At 37.7% G+C, this 18,280-nt stretch overlaps 1 protein-coding gene across 3 annotated transcripts in view; it reads left to right on the top strand.

Moving 5' to 3' along the window:
• ebf1b (EBF transcription factor 1b) overlaps nucleotides 1–18,280 on the top strand; it is a 142,749-nt gene that overhangs the window by 101,190 nt on the left and 23,279 nt on the right. For all 3 annotated transcript variants that reach the window (XM_081391509.1, XM_081391508.1, XM_081391510.1), the window contains exons 9-10: nucleotides 5,134–5,264; nucleotides 8,536–8,662. In XM_081391509.1, coding sequence (XP_081247635.1) covers nucleotides 5,134–5,264; nucleotides 8,536–8,662 — 258 coding nt within the window. The remainder of the gene's footprint in view (nucleotides 1–5,133; nucleotides 5,265–8,535; nucleotides 8,663–18,280) is intronic.

Genomic DNA, 18,280 nt, shown 5'->3' with positions numbered 1-18,280 from the left:
ATTATTATTATTTTGGTTAGGGTTTCAGTTTATTGCATTTCAAATGGATATGCTCAGGACGACTTTAATTAGTGGTGCTTGTTAAGGTTTTGTTTGTCTGTTAGGCGAATCTCACAGCCAATTGTGCGGCAATCTTTTTTTTCTCTACTGCGTGTAGCTTCTATTAGATTTAGTGGTGTATGGTTTATAAAGGTGGTGCACAGTAAATTACGAGAGAAGGGATGATATTAATTGTGGTTATCATGGTTGAAATTCTAATGGGCCCTGGAACGTTTCATTAAGACAACAGCAGTGAGAATGAACTCAATGGGGGCAACTTCGACAACAACTGGCTGGATGTATTTATCTCCTGGAGCTGTAGGTTGGTGTGTGACCCCAAATACTCCATCCTACAGCATTAAATGAGTTTATAAGAAAGGGAAAGCAGTAAAAATGGCTCAGCTGAATGCATCCCAGCGGAAGACAGTCTCTCTGTCCCAGAGCACCAAGCACAAACCCTAGGGACACGGAAAGGGGATGCAATCTGTCCATGGTCTGCACTAATGTGTATGTGTGTGCTACACACCTTATGTGGGCAGTGATTTTATATTCACTGTTTTGTTTCTGTGTTTGTCCGTACAGATTTTAGTTTTTAGTTTTTCATCTAATTGGATTTATTTTATTTTATTTTGCTGTATTTACTTTTAAATGTATTGGCTTAATGGACGAATCAAACACACCACCTTTCTAAAGCCAAGCTCCACCAGTTGAGCTACTGGAACTATTGTTTATTATTATTGCTGTAATGAATATTAATAATATTATTAATATTAATCATTCAGATTGTTAATAAGGTCATTCCTGGTTTGCAGTGCCTGTGAAATAAATATCGTCACATGACGGCGTCACCTTGAATCAACTTTTACCATTTTTTGACATATTTATAAATAATTGAGTACTTATTTTTTGTAGTTTTATCAAAAAGCATGGGATGTTTTACCACAGAACAGCCCAGAATTCTTATAGTGATATAAGAAAACAGCCCCCCTCCAAAAAGTCACTTCCTGGAGGATGTTGTCTTAAGGAACCAACTTTAGTTATTTAAATGGATTTGGCTTAATTAAAACTAACAGGTTTAAAGGTGAATTTGACAACAGGACAAACCCTTAAACTGGCTACCAATTATGATAACAAGTATGATCTTGAAATCCCCCCCCCCCCAATTCTCTTAAATGTTTTATTGTAATTTTACAATGTAAAATTGTGAGTAGTATTTCATCCAACATATTAAGACATGAATGGACATGTACTGCATAACAGGAATTGCCTAATATTTATCTGCTTAATTGTAACTTTTGTTGTGTTTTGGTGCTGTATCAAAGTGTAATTACTCAAATGTGTGTTGCCCTGTGTTCGTACCTCTGTCTTTTGCTTTTGTGTTTTGTGTGCGAGACTTTTTACATTGCAAATTAAATGTGTGTGTGTGTGTGTATGTGTCGGAGCAGCATGGTGAGCAGATGGCTTAGAGAAAGCCACAGAAAGTTTAATCCTATCAGATGGATTCATGCGTCTCCATCTGCTTAATCCAGCTACCATTTCAGCCTCCGCCAAAAACCTCCACTCACGCCAAGATTACCGCCACAGATTGCACCTCATCTTCCCTACTTTACCACCCCACCAAACGCCAAAGTGTGTGCGCATGTGTCTCATTTCACCCTCCAGGTCTGGATTTTTTTTTTTTTTTTTAGCATCTGACATAATCATGACATGTAAAAAGAGAAGATTAACATGTGTTTACAGAACACGAGTAGTTGTTCTTTTCAGTAATCTAAAGCTGCTTGTGATTAGGATTTAGGGATGTTTTTCAAATTACAAAACGGAAAAAATATAAATATTGGCCACAGATTAAGCTTTTGGCCTTTGAACTTTTAAATATGATAGCTTTTTGGAATTTAATAAACAAATGATTGATTTTTCAGAAATGTCCTTTGTATTAGAGAGTCCAGATGTTTTTTTTTTTTTTTTTTTTAAGATTCAAAAGAACATTACTCAATGAATTATTTTCCAAATTACTGATGTTTATGACTTTAACAGATATACAGTATTTACATGGTGCTTGGTACATGATAATAATAAAAGCTAATTTTAAAAACACTATTGATATTATTATAGTTAATTACAGTAATGATCTCCATGATCATATCCATGAAATATAATGGAAACTGCTAAATAAATGGAAATGTATGGACATATTTCCAAGAATTCGAGCACTCTTCAATTTTACGAATAAGTTCCACATATCTTTTATCAATATTTAGGTTAATCTGAGTAATAATTATAAGAATTCTACAGATTTGCCTGTAAAAAAAGTGCAGAAAAAGGTAACTGATTAAATGAATACTATTTCGATGGTTCACTTTAGACATTCTACTATGTAACTTTGCAACTACATGTCAACTACCAGTCATTAGAGTATTGGTAGACTGTTAGGTTAGGGTTCGGATTAGTAGAATAAGTTGACGTAGTTGCAAAGTTACTTATAGTCAGTAGAATGCCTGTTGGGGAACTATCAAATTAAAGTGTTACAGTACCTTTTTACCGTTTTTAAGGTAGACATGAAACACTGTTTGTGCTTGTTTTGTTGGACCTCATGAATACTATCATTGGGCAACATGTTTGACATGTTTCTCACGCCACTTGACTGTTTAAATTCACTGTAACTTCAGTCTTTTAATGATTCCACCAGTTTTCCCATGCGTCATCAGCAGCCCTTAGAGAGACAGCTGAGCTTAGCCTAGCAAGGATACAATATATCTTACCCCACTTGCATCTCACAGCGTGTGGATCTAACAGTCGTGCTGGCCCATCACAACTCGTCCTCTCTTTATATCTCATTACTGTGAGTGACGCTTTGGCATTTGGGAGCTAAATGCAGGTAAACGCCGGCTGGCTAAATTGCTTTCTTTGCCCCCTGCTAGCACGCGACTCCGCGTCTCGGAGGGGAGCAGACAGCTCTAATAAGCAAACTGACCTTTCTCCGTGGTGGTCCCTTTCTCACTCAGCCCCTGATCCACGGCCGCCGCGGAGAGCAACAAACAGAACACGCTAAACGAGCTGCTGTACCTCGACGCCCGGTGACAAAAACACGTGTCTCCTACTGCAGGAGGCCTAAGGTCACCTTATCTACACGGAGAACGTACAAACACACATTAATGTTAAATTCTACTCTTAGGACACTAGAGGAATTGATATTCGTGACAATTTGGCCATTTTGTTAAGTTGTCTTTTTAACCAAATAACAACTTGGAATCTTCTGACATTCTCACTTGTTTCACTAGTGTTCAATTTTCCGAAAAATCAAAAAATGAAATGTGGACTTGGAAAATAAAGTTTCTTAACACACATTTTTCACACTCTCACTAATTTATTTCATTTATCCTCTAACAATGCAACACAGGAGAATTGTTATTTTTGTCCTTTTTTTGTGAAATGTCATTATAGGTAGGGTAGGCAATTTTCAGAGTGGTTAGCAATAGCAAGTTAGCTTTGAAAGCATGAGATCCCACCCTCCCTTCAGAGCGTCTCCAAAGCCACGCCTTCTTTAAAACACATGAACGCACACAGAGTTTGCAAAGCATCACGAGACGAGAGACGGCGTTAAACTACCTCATTTCTCAAAGCACATAACGTTACAATAATAATGAACATAAACAACTTAAAGAGCTCTGACCTGTACCTCCTGACTGCTGCAGGTTCATTTCGCCGTTGATAGTGTTGTCATTGAAACGCATAAATTCGAGTCACGAACCGCTCCGAGTTTCCTTCTCTTCCAAATGACAGTAGTTATGGCGTGAACGCAGCATAGGCTTGTTGTTTTGGTTCAGGAGGAACCGTAGAAGGTGGCTGCTGTTTCAGTGCTCAGTGACTGACTTCTGTCTAACTCTACATGATGACGTGTGATGTTTGCGCGAGCAGGTGCGCGGAGGTATGGAAATACATACATTGACAGGCAGGTAGGACATTTTATGGTCCTACGACTTCCACATACGATATATATATGAATACATTTAGACCACTTAACATAGTGATTGCTATCAGGATGTGAAGAGACTTTTAACCAGCAAAACAAAAAAATGATTGGATGTGATTGATTGTAAATGATCAAAACAATTGATCAAAATTACTTCTTACACACAATACATGCTAATCCTTACATAACTCTTTGTTTAGAATGTCACAATATATAAAATGTTTCTGACTGAATTTTATACTTAAAGATAAAGATTGAAAGTCTGGATCTGGGACAAGAGTAAAACAATAAAATATACACATAAAAAGGCATTAAGTAGCCAAAATAACAACAGCAGCAGCAGCAAAAAACATAAAGGCATGATAAAAAGTTGAAATCTGTTTTACATTTTTTTTTTTAAATCAACCCCTGGGACTTAGAAAGTGCAACATAAATAGTTTAAGAAACCCAAAAACCATTCTCAGAAAACTGTGCTAAATCGCTGCATAAATATTTCACATGACTCTATCATCAACCATGAAATATGGCCTAGTAACAAATGAATTGTAGTACGTATTGGACACCGCATCCTTCTAGCTAAAAGAGTAAATCTTTTGGCAGTCTGGCCCATAATTTGAGGCATTGTCTCACTGTTCTGCTACAACTGAAGCATTTCCTTGCTATGCCCTCAAAGTATGGCTATGCAGGTCAGGAGTAGTGTTGGATGGAAATTCCATGTAAGTGATCCTTTGTTTTTATGCCTAATGTGTGCTATGAGAGCTGTGAAAACCACCGACACTTTTCCAGAGCGTGTGGTATGGGACTCTTAGTTGGATCCAGCTGTGTGAGTTTTCTCTGTGACATTTGTGTGTTTTTGGTTTCCTGCACTGGCCTTGAAATAAGAGACTGAGAGGTGTCGAGACTTCCCTCAGAGCCCAGGAAATAAACGACATTCAAGTGACACCTTCAACCCTGAAAGCTGCATCCACCACACTGATGTTGAACTTGAATGTGAAGAAGTTCTCAATAAAACTTCTAATCATGGACAAGTCACTATACACTACTAAGCACAAATGCTCAAAGTTTTTTTGTTTTCTTTTTTTTCTCCTTCCTCCAAATTGGTCCTGTGGTGTTTCTGGACGCAGCTGCACCTTGTATCAAAGCCATCAGTCCCAGTGAAGGCTGGACAACAGGAGGTGCCACTGTCATCATCATTGGAGACAACTTCTTTGATGGACTGCAGGTCATCTTCGGCACTATGTTGGTCTGGAGTGAGGTAAGCTTACAAGTCATTCCTATCTGTCCAGCAGAACTTTGGATTTTCTCACTGATTGTTGCTACAATTTCATTATAATAATAGGTGTTTGTTCAAAAAGCGTGGTTCTAGTCATTTTTGAATGTGATCCTGAAACATACTTATTGACATACAGGAACATATTGACACCATCTATACACTTGAAGTCGGCATGAAACAGAAATTGAGAGTCTTTTTCTCCTTGTTGTGATCCAAGTGAAACGGCTTACATTCATGAAAAAATGTCTATGTTGATTTTATTTTATTTGATTAATGGCATTGATTAATATATATTATAACTTAAGAATTGATTAAGGTTGGGGTTAGTTTTGGGGCTCAAATATACACTTCCCGGCCAAAAAAAAAGTCGCTGTTTGGATTTAAATAGGCAAATGCTTAAGAGATTGGATCATTATTGCAGTGATTATTATGTTTCTAGCATGTTATATGTTTGGCAACATTTCTTCTAACCCTAATTGATGGAGTGTGTAGCTTTTCATTTCTTATACAAGCATGTAGAAGACACATCATGGCCATATTCCAGGATGACAATGTCAAGATTCATCAAGGATCAAATTGTGAAAGAATGGTTGGGAGGAGCATTAAGGATCATTTCCACACATGAATCGGCACCTCTGAATCCAGACCTTAAATTCATTGAAAGTCTTTGGGATGTGCTGGAGGAGACTTTACAGAGTGCTCGACTCTTGCATTGTCAATACAAGATCTTAACCACAAATTGATGCACCTCTTGATGGAAATAACTAAAATTATCACATAAAAACTAATAATAGTGATGCAAAAAGACAAAATAGACATACCAAGTAATACCATACTATTTTCTCTTTTGAGTTGAATTTTGAGTTTTCTAAATTGATTAGTCAAAGTTCAAATAGACTAGATTTAGTTTAGCTTAACAAAAGCCCTCCTGTGTTGTTATTTAAATAGCTTATTTAAAGCCATCACCTTTCACCCATTCTCCTATCAGAATACATTAGCGTTACGTTAGGCCGACATTATGCAGGTGATTAAGTTACTGTGCTTAAGTGATTGAGAAATGTAATACTTTTAATAGCTACTCAATTGTTTTGACATATCTTTGTACAAGAAATTGAGCAGCTTGTGTAACACTGGCTAACTGCTCAATTACAACGGGTTTAAAGATGCTCAAATCAGTGGTGGTAAATCACATACACAAACACATTGATCTAGAGTGTTTTAGAGTATTTCTCTCTTCAGACAGCCACTCTTCATGCACTACTGAGTGTTCATCACAGCACCAACCCTGATACAATTTTCCCACTGCATACTCAACAAACCTCTTTGATCTGTTGATGCTAAGTGCTATTAGCTTTCAGAGAAACAAGCTAATGAATGTGTGTGTGTGTGTGTGTGTGGTTATGATGAACTGCATCTGGTAACGATTAAATACACTGTGCTGAAATCTCCCTATAGCGGTTCCTGTGGACCTTGTGACCTTTACCTCCTGACCCATGACCCCCATACACGGGGGGCCCATCAAGAGCCACGTAGTTCCCTTCAGCTGCAGTGCCAGTGGGGATCTGATTACCACAGATAGCATCTAACGAGGGAGGAAGACAATAAGAGCAGGGGAGGGTCCAAGGAAGATCTTTTTCTTTCATTCTTCCGAATGATTTTGGATTCTTAACGAATGGATTACACATGTAGTCAATAGTTGATTTTGGAATAGCAAACTAGCATGCTACTCTTACTATTTCTGTCATAGCCTATTCCTTAAATAGAATTCATAATAGCATACGAGTATCTATTTCTCTTGACTCCTTTTGCCATTTTTTTTCACTGTGCATTCTGGGATTGTCTTGGCTAGAATTTGGGAGAAATTAGGTACCTTTAGTGTTGTCAAAACTATCGATATTTTGGTATCAATACTGAAATATCTGAAACGGTTCCAATACTCCTTTTCTGCAGTATCGATACACCGATACAGGTTTCACACTCACACCAAAAACGCACGCACCACTTATCTATATAAGTGCTGCTCTCATAAAGCTGTCTCAAGAGTGAAAATGTTATTTCTTTTTTGGCTTATTACGCTTAAACAGTCAAAAACATACAAAATAATGTCAAAATGCCCATCTTGCTGATTATTCAGGTGAAAATATTCAGTTTTGGAACGTAAATAATTGAGGGAAATGCATGGTGTGTAACAGTATATTGGATCCGTGCATAAGCTCTTAAAGTGACAGCAGCCTGATAAATCAAAGAACAAAAGACAAGGAGAAAAACACCCGCTGCTCTTGACTGAATAACTTTTGTAACTTTAATTGTAAGCATTAATCTGTATTTAAATCTTACAATGAAAACTATCCAGTGTTATTTTACATTTGCATAACACTAGATATCTTAGAAGTCAGCATAATTTTGCTGGCTTCGGTTTGGATGGCCTTTGCATCCGGAATGCGTCTAATGCCATAAATGCTGTCAGGCTAGGAAGTTCCCTTGTTTACTGGTTTGAAACCGAGTTTATGACTGTGAGAGACACATTTTCAAAGAGGAAGATGTTTTAGACAACAGCTCAAATGAACCACATGCATATAGACTGAGATGCTGAAAGACAGTGTGCTGTTAATTACGTCTCTGAGGAGCTCCACCTGTCCTCTCCCAGCCTTCATCTACGCCATCCCTTCACCACCCACCATAAACAGCCTGATACTGATTAGACACACATACAAACACACACACATGGCACACACGCAGTCAGATTGTTTACTGATCAGAACTGGATCAAAGAACTTAATCAGCCAGGGTAAATGAGCACACAAAACACAACTAGCATCTGCAAACAAATGCTGCCAGAGCTTTTCTCACAACAAACTTCACTCTTCAGAGACTTTTTTCTTTATCAGCTAGTGGTTTTTAGTGGATCTATGGAGTCAGTTCCTCTCAAATGCCTGTTGCCTTTCAAGTCACATGTCAGGATAGTCACTTATGAAGGATTTGGGACTGTGTTTGTTGGCACACCATCATTTTCCTGCAGCTTCAGAGCCATTAGTCGAGTCACATGGCATTTACAGCTCTGATGATTGGCTCAAAACAACCTGGCTGCATAACTGAGTGCCCATGAGCAAAGATGGCCGATTTCAATTCTCACACTTCCTGTGGCAGCCGAGCAACTGCCATTGAGGGGAACGTGAATGCTAATGGATAGCTTTCTCTAGGTATTATAGACCTCCTTGGTTCTAACATCCTCTCTCTGATTTTCTCCTCACAGCTCATCACACCTCATGCCATCAGAGTTCAGACCCCTCCTCGTCACATCCCTGGGGTGGTAGAGGTCACGCTCTCCTATAAGTCCAAACAGTTTTGCAAAGGCACACCAGGAAGATTCATCTACACAGGTAAGCCGTTTCATCTCAAAACAAGAAAGATGAAACATTTGACTTGTTTCAAGTATATAAAAACAGGGTTTTTTTTTGTGATGATATATTTATATAATTATTTATTACTTTTTTCATTTTAATATATATATATATATATATATATATATATATATATATATATGTATATACATTAAAAATTTGAGCATGTTTTCATGTTTATATGTGTATACATTTTTGTTTGATTATTTATGGTATATATATATGGGGCGCCGTTTGTAAAGCGGCTCACGCTGAAAATAACAGCAACATTTTGTCACATTTAGCTTCAAACAATGTTTAAAAAACTGGTATGAATTTTTGACGGTCACTTTTTACCACATTTACAACAATATTTCTTCAACTTAGAGATATTTTAAATAGTTAAATCTAAATATTAAATGTTACACCTAAATGTTAAATATTAAATCTAAATGCTAAATATAAATCTAAATGTTAAATCTAAATCTAAATGTTAAATCTAAATGTTAAATGTTAAATCTAAATCTAAATGTTAAATCTAAATATTAAATCTAAATCTAAATGTTAAATCTAAATGTTAAATCTAAATCTAAATGTTAAATCTAAATATTAAATCTAAATCTAAATGTTAAATCTAAATGTTAAATGTTAAATCTAAATCTAAATGTTAAATCTAAATATTAAATCTAAATCTAAATGTTAAATCTAAATGTTAAATCTAAATCTAAATGTTAAATCTAAATCTAAATGTTAAATCTAAATGTTAAATCTAAATCTAAATCTAAATGTTGAATCTAAATCTAAATGTTGAATCTAAATGTTTTGGGTGAAACTAAATATTTAACTAATATGCAAATTCAAAATGCCGGAAGTGCCAAAATAAAAGCTCGAGGTGGTCAGTGTGTGTTTATAGCATGGTTTATAGTGTCAAATAACGAATAAAAACCATCTCATAATAATAACTATAATATAACGATAATAACTTCCTAAAATAATAAACACGTTTGGAGAAACTGTAGAGTCTCGTGATGACAGAGCGATGACATGACATTCAGTCAAAGTGAGCCCCCTAGTGGCTGGCTATTATGGCTACAGGTCATAAGTCTCGCACTTTTCATAAAAGTGACACTAGCCTACTCTTCAAATACAGTTTCTCCAAACGTGTTTATTATTTTAGGTAGTTATTATCACGATAATCTATGTCCAAGAGTCCATTTCCTCGGATGAGATGGTTTTTATTCGTTATTTGACACTATAAACCATGCTATAAACACACACTGACCACCTCGATCTTTTATTTTGGCACTTCCTGTTACCGGCATTTTGAATTTGCATATTAGTTAAATATTTAGTTTCACCCCAAACATTTAGATTCAATATTTAGATTTAGATTTAACATTTAGATTTAGATTCAACATTTAGATTTAGATTTAGATTTAGATTTAACATTTAGATTTAACATTTAGATTTAGATTCAACATTTAGATTTAGATTTAGATTTAGATTTAACATTTAGATTTAACATTTAGATTTAGATTTAACATTTAGATTTAACATTTAGATTTAGATTTAATATTTAGATTTAACATTTAGATTTAGATTTAACATTTAGATTTAACATTTAGATTTAGATTTAATATTTAGATTTCACATTTATATTTATATTTAACATTTAGATTTAGATTTAACATTTAGATTTAGATTTAGCATTTAGATTTAGATTTAGCATTTAGATTTAACATTTAACATTTAGGTGTAACATTTAATATTTAGATTTAACTATTTAAAATATCTCTAAGTTGACAAATATTGTTGTAAATGTGGTAAAAAGTGACCGTCAAAAATTCATACCAGTTTTTTAAACATTGTTTGAAGCTAAATGTGACAAAATGTTGCTGTTATTTTCAGCGTGAGCCGCTTTACAAACGGCGCCCCATATATATATGGATTATTTGCTATAAGTAGGATTATTGTTGATTTTTTTCACCTACGCATACACGTGCACGCATGCACGCACACACACACACACACACACACACACACACACACACACACACACACACACACACACACACACACACACACACACACACACACACACACACACACACAGACACAACCCCGCTCCATTAAGAAGTACGGCTTTGTTAGCTTAATTACTGTTGATGGAGAAAATATAACAGTTAATGCTCATAAAACCTGTTACAATCAAGGAAGTAAACAAGCTGCACTTTATAGGCCTCCATATTGAAACTATTTAAACAGTGAAACAAACTGAGAAACCATGCAGTTTACATGAAACTATTACTGCGTAAATACACAAACAAACACAAAACTGCCTCAGTTAAGTTTGGCATAGCAGATCTACATGACACAAATGACTGATTTCTCATACAATGTGTACACTGTTGGACATGTATGTTTATACACTGTATACAACTGTTAGACAAATTAAATATTTTACAAAGTCCACAGGGCCAAAAATGTACATAAAAACACCCACACATTCATGTGAAAAGATGACCTTTTGTCGCTAGTGTTAGTTTTGTCAGCTTTTTTTTTATGTATTCATGGTCTAATTTAGTCTTTTTTCTAATTGAGTTTTTTTAAGGGTTTTTTAGTCAACAATGGCATGTTTTCACAGACAGAACTGAGCAGTGAAATTCCTAATAGTAATTCCAATAATTCCAAATTAAATGTATGTTTTTTTTTCTATTAAAACAACAGCATAAAACACTTTGCATTGTTACTAAGAGGTTACGTAAGTAAGTGCATTTATTCAGCAACCAGATCCATGTATGGATTTATTGCATTTCATCACTGAGATGGTTTGATCACAGATTTAGTCACAGTGAACAGTGCATGTGGCTCGTAAAGGAACACATATTCATTTAAACAGAATATCTCAAATGGAAACTCCTGCTTACTTGTTTGTCATTGTTTTCAGATAATCAGCAGCACTTCGATAGTGTAGTGAGAGTGCGTGCGCATGTTTGCCAGATTGCAAAGATTAAAACACCGGGCAGAAAAATTTATCCTTTTAAGAGAAAAGCTCTGATTGGGGGATTTAAGCTTGTGACATTTGGCAACCGGAATCATGAAAGCTTGTAGTAGAGGTTTGTCCAGCAGACTGTAATATTTTGTTATCGCTTAATGACCTTGGTGTCGTCTCGTCTCGTCTTGTTTTAGTCAAAAGTTGCTGACGAACATTTTTCATCATACTCTTCGTTAACAAATTGAACACTATTTGTCGCCAATTACACCAGTGTTCTCCAACCCGATCAATGCCTTCTTCCATGAGGTCAAAGGTCAGCTCGCTGGTTAATTTCATGGTTATTTTATTCTGTTGCTTTTTGTTTGTACGTCCTCGCTGGTGTTAAATCATCACACACACCCACACAAACAAGAGGACACACTTGAAAGTGATTCTAAATCAAAGGCGAAATAAAAGAGAAAAATAGCTGATCTGGTGCGCAGATGGATCTTTTGAGAGGGCGACGGACTCGTTCCAGTGAGAAAGTGAGAGGGAAATGTGCGTCCACAGAAGTTAAGTGCCACGATAGACATGGTTAAAGAGTTGTAGGTGGCAACCAGTGACATTCAAAGGGAGACACAGATGGCAAATTTATTATTTAATTTATTTCACCCACTGCTATCAGTAATTTCTCCCAAACACATTCAGAATTCTTTTGGAAATAGAAGCAAAATCTAGTGAAATTCCTGCCTATTAGCATCAATCTTCAAACTTCAAACGGGTAACATTCAGCTTTCTAAACTTACGGCAACTGTTACCTTAGTCTTGAAAATGAACTCAAGTTGGCACCTTTTGGGGCATCACCAACGTTAAGCAACTGGCACACGAAGATGGCAGCTGGCATGGGTATTAGAAGTACCCACCAGACAGCTGGCGATGCTAATCAGCCTCTGTTAGCCGAGGCCACTAGCAAAGGCTATTTGCATAGAACACTAGCAAGAACTCAGAACTAATTGAATCAATACAGGCAAAGCCACGGACGCCTCCCGCCAGTCTCTGGCTGGGCATTAATCAATGACTACCTGGAAACTACAACTGCAGTCGGAATCCATAAATGGCTAAATCAGTCAACCACAACAAGAACGTAAGTTGAATGTAAGGTCTTGCAGACAACGACACAAGAAAATCTGTGCTTTTTATGTGAGAAATACGTCAAGATTTTTGGGGGATTTTTTTGTAACACAATTAAGTTACAAAACAGAGCTTTTATTTGTTGTTAAACAGTTAGACAGAACACAAAGGAATAAAAAAGAAGGCACATTGTTCTCATACAAGTACATGCAATACACTTGAGATACTTCTTTAAATGCTCCTCCAAGAGTTTTCTCTGCTTAAAAAAAACTGCTTAAACCAGTGAAGGTGGTTCATGGTTCAAACTGGTCTAGCTTATCTCCCACCATGGTAAACGTCTCGGTTATGTATGTAACCATCTTTCCCTGAAGGAGGGAGCGGAGACGTAGTCGGATGTACCGTACTGATTGGGATCAGGCTTAGGGAGCCTGTCATCTTCGAGTATTGAAAAAACGAGCCAATGCACATTTGCGTGCGAGATTTTCATCTCGCACTCCGCCCCGCAGCGCGGGTATAAATACGGAAGCGAATGCGCGTACCACTTGTTTTTCGCTGAGGAGCAGAGCGGAGCCCGGGGTCAGCGGTGATCCAGCACTAGTGGCGACGGGACTACGTCTCCGTTCCCTCCTTCAGGGAACGAGGGTTACATACGTAACCGAGATGTTACCTTGTCAGGAAAGACAAGTATTTTGTTTAGGCTTGGCTTGTAGGGAATTCCAAACCTGCGTATATTCTAACGCACATAACTATAGAACCCATTCTAAATGCTCATGTGAACGCCATCAGCGTTTCTCACAGGTTCGCGTTTAAAGTCTGTGTAGAGAGAATGGTGTCGTCTTAGCGGCCCCTAATCTAATAACAAATGATCATTGCGACGGAACCAAATCAATTAAAACTAACTTTAGATGGAAATAACTTAACTCTGCTGTAAAGCCGAAACAATCTCTGTTACCTTAAATTATACGCTTATCTCTGTAAAGCTGCTTTGAGACAATCTACATTGTTAAAAGCGCTATATAAATGAAGATGACTTGACTTGACTTGACCTTTCAGTTCGGTCACGTTCGATGTAGTCGAGGGATCACAACATATGGGACCTAACCTAGCACAGGTTCCACCAATTTAGTGTACGTCTATTGCCGAGGGGTGTGGAGGAATTCAACAGGGTTCGGTTAATGAGGAATTCTACTGGAGCAAGAATGGCGGTCGTATCCAGTCCATAGGAGGGTAAGCCGACACTTTGAGCTGTGGCGTTTTGAGGTGTCTCAGAGCAAGGTGTACTGCTAGCAACTCGAGGCAGTTGATGTGCCAATGCAGTTGGGGGCCCACCCAGAATCCCGCTATTGCATGCCCGTTGTACGCGGTGTTGGAGGCATCTGTGGAAACCACAGCATACCTGGACACTTGTTCAAGGGGCACTCCGGCCCGGAGAAACTTAGGGGGTTTGGCAGAGCAGCACGCTCCATGTGACAATCACCCCAGCCTGCCGCTCTGCCACGGCCCACGCCCATCTCGGGACTCGGCCGTGAAGCCAGTGCTGAAGCGTTCTCATATGAAGCAATCCGAGCGGCATTACTGCGGCTACGGATGCCATATGCCCCAGGAGCCTCTGAAAAAGTTTCAGTGGGACCACTGTTCTGCTCTTGACAGTATTCAAGCAGTTCAGCACCAACCGGACACGATCCTCTGTGAGGCGTGCCGTCTGGTGGACCGAGGTCAGCTCCATACCTTGAAAAGAGGTCCTCTGCACGGGGGCGAGATTGCTCTTTTCTCAGTTGACCCGAAGACCCAACTGACTGATATGCTGGAGCAGCAAGTCCCTTTGCTCGCACAACTGCTCCCGAGACTGAGCTGGTATCAGCCAGTCATCGAGATAGTTAGGGATAAGAACACCAAGCTCTCTCCACGAACCGGGCCAGGAGGACCAGAGGCACCACAGATGTACCCGGGGTGGGGCAGCGAAGTGGATGACAGGGACCCTACTCGGAAGGCCCGAGGGCAGCCCGAAGTGGGGTCTGAGTGTGTGGTGCTACACTTACCCGTCTCCACAGGTTGGCAGGGGGTGCGTGAGAAGGCGTAATCGGGTCCTCAAACCGCACCTGGCCCTTAAAAATTGAAGGCAGCAACTTTTTTTTTCACAGTAGAACCGGGGGATACATTGGTGCCATGACCCGGTTGGGAGTGAGGTTTTAAATATAATTATCATTTATTTACAGAATAGTACATAATATCAGCCATAACATGAAAAATGTTATTGGTTTATCAGTATTGGCCAGAATTTTACTGTTTCTGCATCCCTACATCTGACTGACCTCAACAGTGGAAATAACTTAGTGACCAGCTAAAACCTGCAAACCAGTTTAGTCTGGTTTAAGCTAGTTTTTTTTCAGCAGGGTTTCTCTGTCCGTCTCTCTCTCTCATCCTGGTGTTTCAGTTGTACTGGACACCGTATACAGATCCCTGGGGACAAACTAATACATCTCATATAATTGACAGTGTAGGTTCTGTGTCACTTCTCAAACTGAATGTCAGCGGTGTGTGTTTGTTAGGAGGAAGTGCAAGGTGCCAATCGATAAACCATTGGAGCAACAGAGACAAATCCTGCCTATGGAACTGCCATAACATTCACAGGAATCATAGAACCAGATCTGAGAAAGAAAGGCCATTTTTCCGTTCAGTTCCCCATTTCACACACTTTCGTCAGTTTCATAATTATGAGACTGATATTTCCGAACAGTGATGGCAGATCACTGCTTTACTTCCTATCAATAATTTCTTTCAAAGTTGTCATAAACTGCATTTGCAACCCAGTTTACTTCCATGATAAAACAGAATTTCAATCAAATCAGAAATTGATTAGATGGTTGGGTGGTTGGAGGAAGGGTTTGAAAAACAAAATTTCGTTTCAGAAGTGGAGAAACTTTGATGAAAGTTAGATTGATACATTTGTGGCTCAATACTTGAGTAAATTTTTTTTACACTGATTTAACCAAATATTGCATTTTAATAGCAAAGCGTTTTTCTGCTGGCTAGACGGGCAGTAATTGGTGACGATAAAAATTCTGCGGGATCTACTGCTGCCAACTAAATGCTTTATTGTCGGAAGGGACGAGCACCTCCAATTAGATTACAGACAATTCCAGGTCACAAGATCGGACTGCAGCCAGATATCTCGGCAGTGGCTCGAATTGAGTCTAGCAGTGCTGTAGATGGTAGATGAATCACACACACCAACACACACACTGCTAACAAGACCCCAAAGGACGAGGTTTGAGGCTTTATTATATAACACAGCCCTACTAAAAACAAGTGGAACGCACAATGGAAATACGTTATTAGTCAGCACACCAAGCAGAAAAAAACACCAGAATGGTTTTGTATTTCTCAAAGTAATGAGAAAAGAGCCACTCTAAAGTACTAAAATACTACACATATATTTGTGTAAAGTTCTGTCACGTGAAGAAACATTTCCTTCATTCTGTAAAGAAAGCGCACTTCAAACCAAATTCAGCTGCTATTCCTTTACATCTGCCTCCTACATCTCTTTTACTGCCTGTTGTTTTTTATCATAAAGATGCAACTTTAGAAAGAATATAGTGTGGTAGAAAAAGAGCAGGGGGAAAGACAAGAATAAGATTGTTCTCTATTGATCTTAAAGTGGTGTGGCTTGGAAAAAATAACTCATCTATAATAGGGGGGGTGGGGGGAATGAAGCAATAATTCAGAGGTATTGAACGCTCCACTGCCGTGGGTATTGATCCCCCAGAGCTCTTGCCTTGAGCTCGTACCTGAAGGGGGGAGTGGTGGGAAGAAGGAGGGAAGGAGGTGAAGAGGGGGAGGGAGGGAAGTGGTGACATTCCCTTGCTCATTACTGCAGTACTATAGCAGGAAAAGGATGAGAGTTTTAGTTAAAGACGACCCATACAGTCATAGTGCTGTCAGAGCCACGGATCTGCTTGTTCCAAGAATAGAATCAGTATTGCTATGATTTGATTTGATAACTTTTGAGTTTGATTTAGTTTGTAGATTTGATTCAAACATTCTTGGAAAGCATTGTTTTAGTGAAAGACCCATGCGTCAAAGTGTTGCCAGAGCACCCAACCTGCTGGTTGTAGATTCTGTTGTAGATTCTATTCATTGTGTTTAGTCCCATTCTGTACTTGGGAATTTGATGGGTATTTTTTTAGTGATCCATACAGACATAGTTCTGTCAAGGTTTGTGGTCTTCTCATTATAGAACGTAATCAGTTCTTTTATAGATTTGATCCGTTTTATTTAATCATTGACTTTGATTCATTCAGTTCTTAGCTTGTTCTAAAAAAAGTTTTTTTTAGTGAAAGATGATCCATAGTGTGATAGTGCTGATTTGATTTGATTCAGTTTAATTCAGTTTGTTTGATTTGATTTAGACACTTTAAAAAAAATGTGAAAGACTATCTACAGTATACAGTGTTTGTGCTGCTGGTGGTTCTTGAATGGAATTAATTCTATTATAGATTTAATTAATTTGCTTTGATTTGGTAATTTCCATTTGATTTTATTTAGCTAGATTCAATTGGTATGATTTGATTCAAAACCTGGATCTAGAATAGAATTGATTTTATTATACAGTTGATTAATTCTCTTTCACTCGATAACCTTGAATTAGATTTTATTTAGTTTGATTTGATTCAATCAAACTGGTTCTATGTGTTCAATGTGCTCAATTAGATGCTCAACTAGTGCTCAATGTTATTAATTGTCACTGAAGTAAGGCATGAATCAGTGGACAAACAAATAATTCTCACATTAGATTCGTTCAAAAATCACATTTAATAAAAAGTATTAAAAAATTTAATATAATTATTTACATGATGTGCCGATTATTTATTCTAATTAATCGCAAATTAATTGCAGATCAATATTGGCTGAGAAATTCCCCCCAAAAGATAATTTAAAGTCATCATGGTGTTAAACTGAGAAAAGCATCTAATAGACATTACAAAAAAAAGGTAGCTTTAGAAATATTCTTTATTTGATTCAACATAGAATTTATTACACATAAACTTTTAGGCTACAACGGACATGATTATTATTATTATTTTTTTCAGAAGCTGCATCTGAAGCTGCATCATTTTTTCAAAACTGCCAGTAGGTGGCAGTAAATGTCTAAATGAGTAAGCCTTTGAGTCGATTCATTCAATTCGTTCAAACGGCTGATTCATTCGGAAATTAACTAAATGGCTCTCTCTATGAATGGGCCATTGAATCATTGCTTCACCAAACTGATTTACTCAAAACGTGAAAATACAGGTAATATTTTTGTTGGCAAAGCTGAGCAAAAACAGACAATATTGCGTCTAGAATATAACTTATTTATTGAACTGTTGTATAAAATCAATGTCACATTTGCACACGTGCTATTCTGAATAAAATCAATGCTGTGCTCGTCACTCGTGTGATATTGCTTAACTATATCATATGGTGTAAAGAAAAAAAACTCATACAGGAGCATTTTTGCTCTTATATCTTGA

The sequence above is a fragment of the Scardinius erythrophthalmus genome, assembly GCF_964197995.2.
Source record: "Scardinius erythrophthalmus genome assembly, chromosome: 17".
Taxonomy (NCBI): Eukaryota; Metazoa; Chordata; class Actinopteri; order Cypriniformes; family Leuciscidae; genus Scardinius; species Scardinius erythrophthalmus.
The sequence above is the reverse complement of the archived record's forward strand: the minus strand, read 5'-3'. Positions and strand labels throughout refer to the sequence as shown.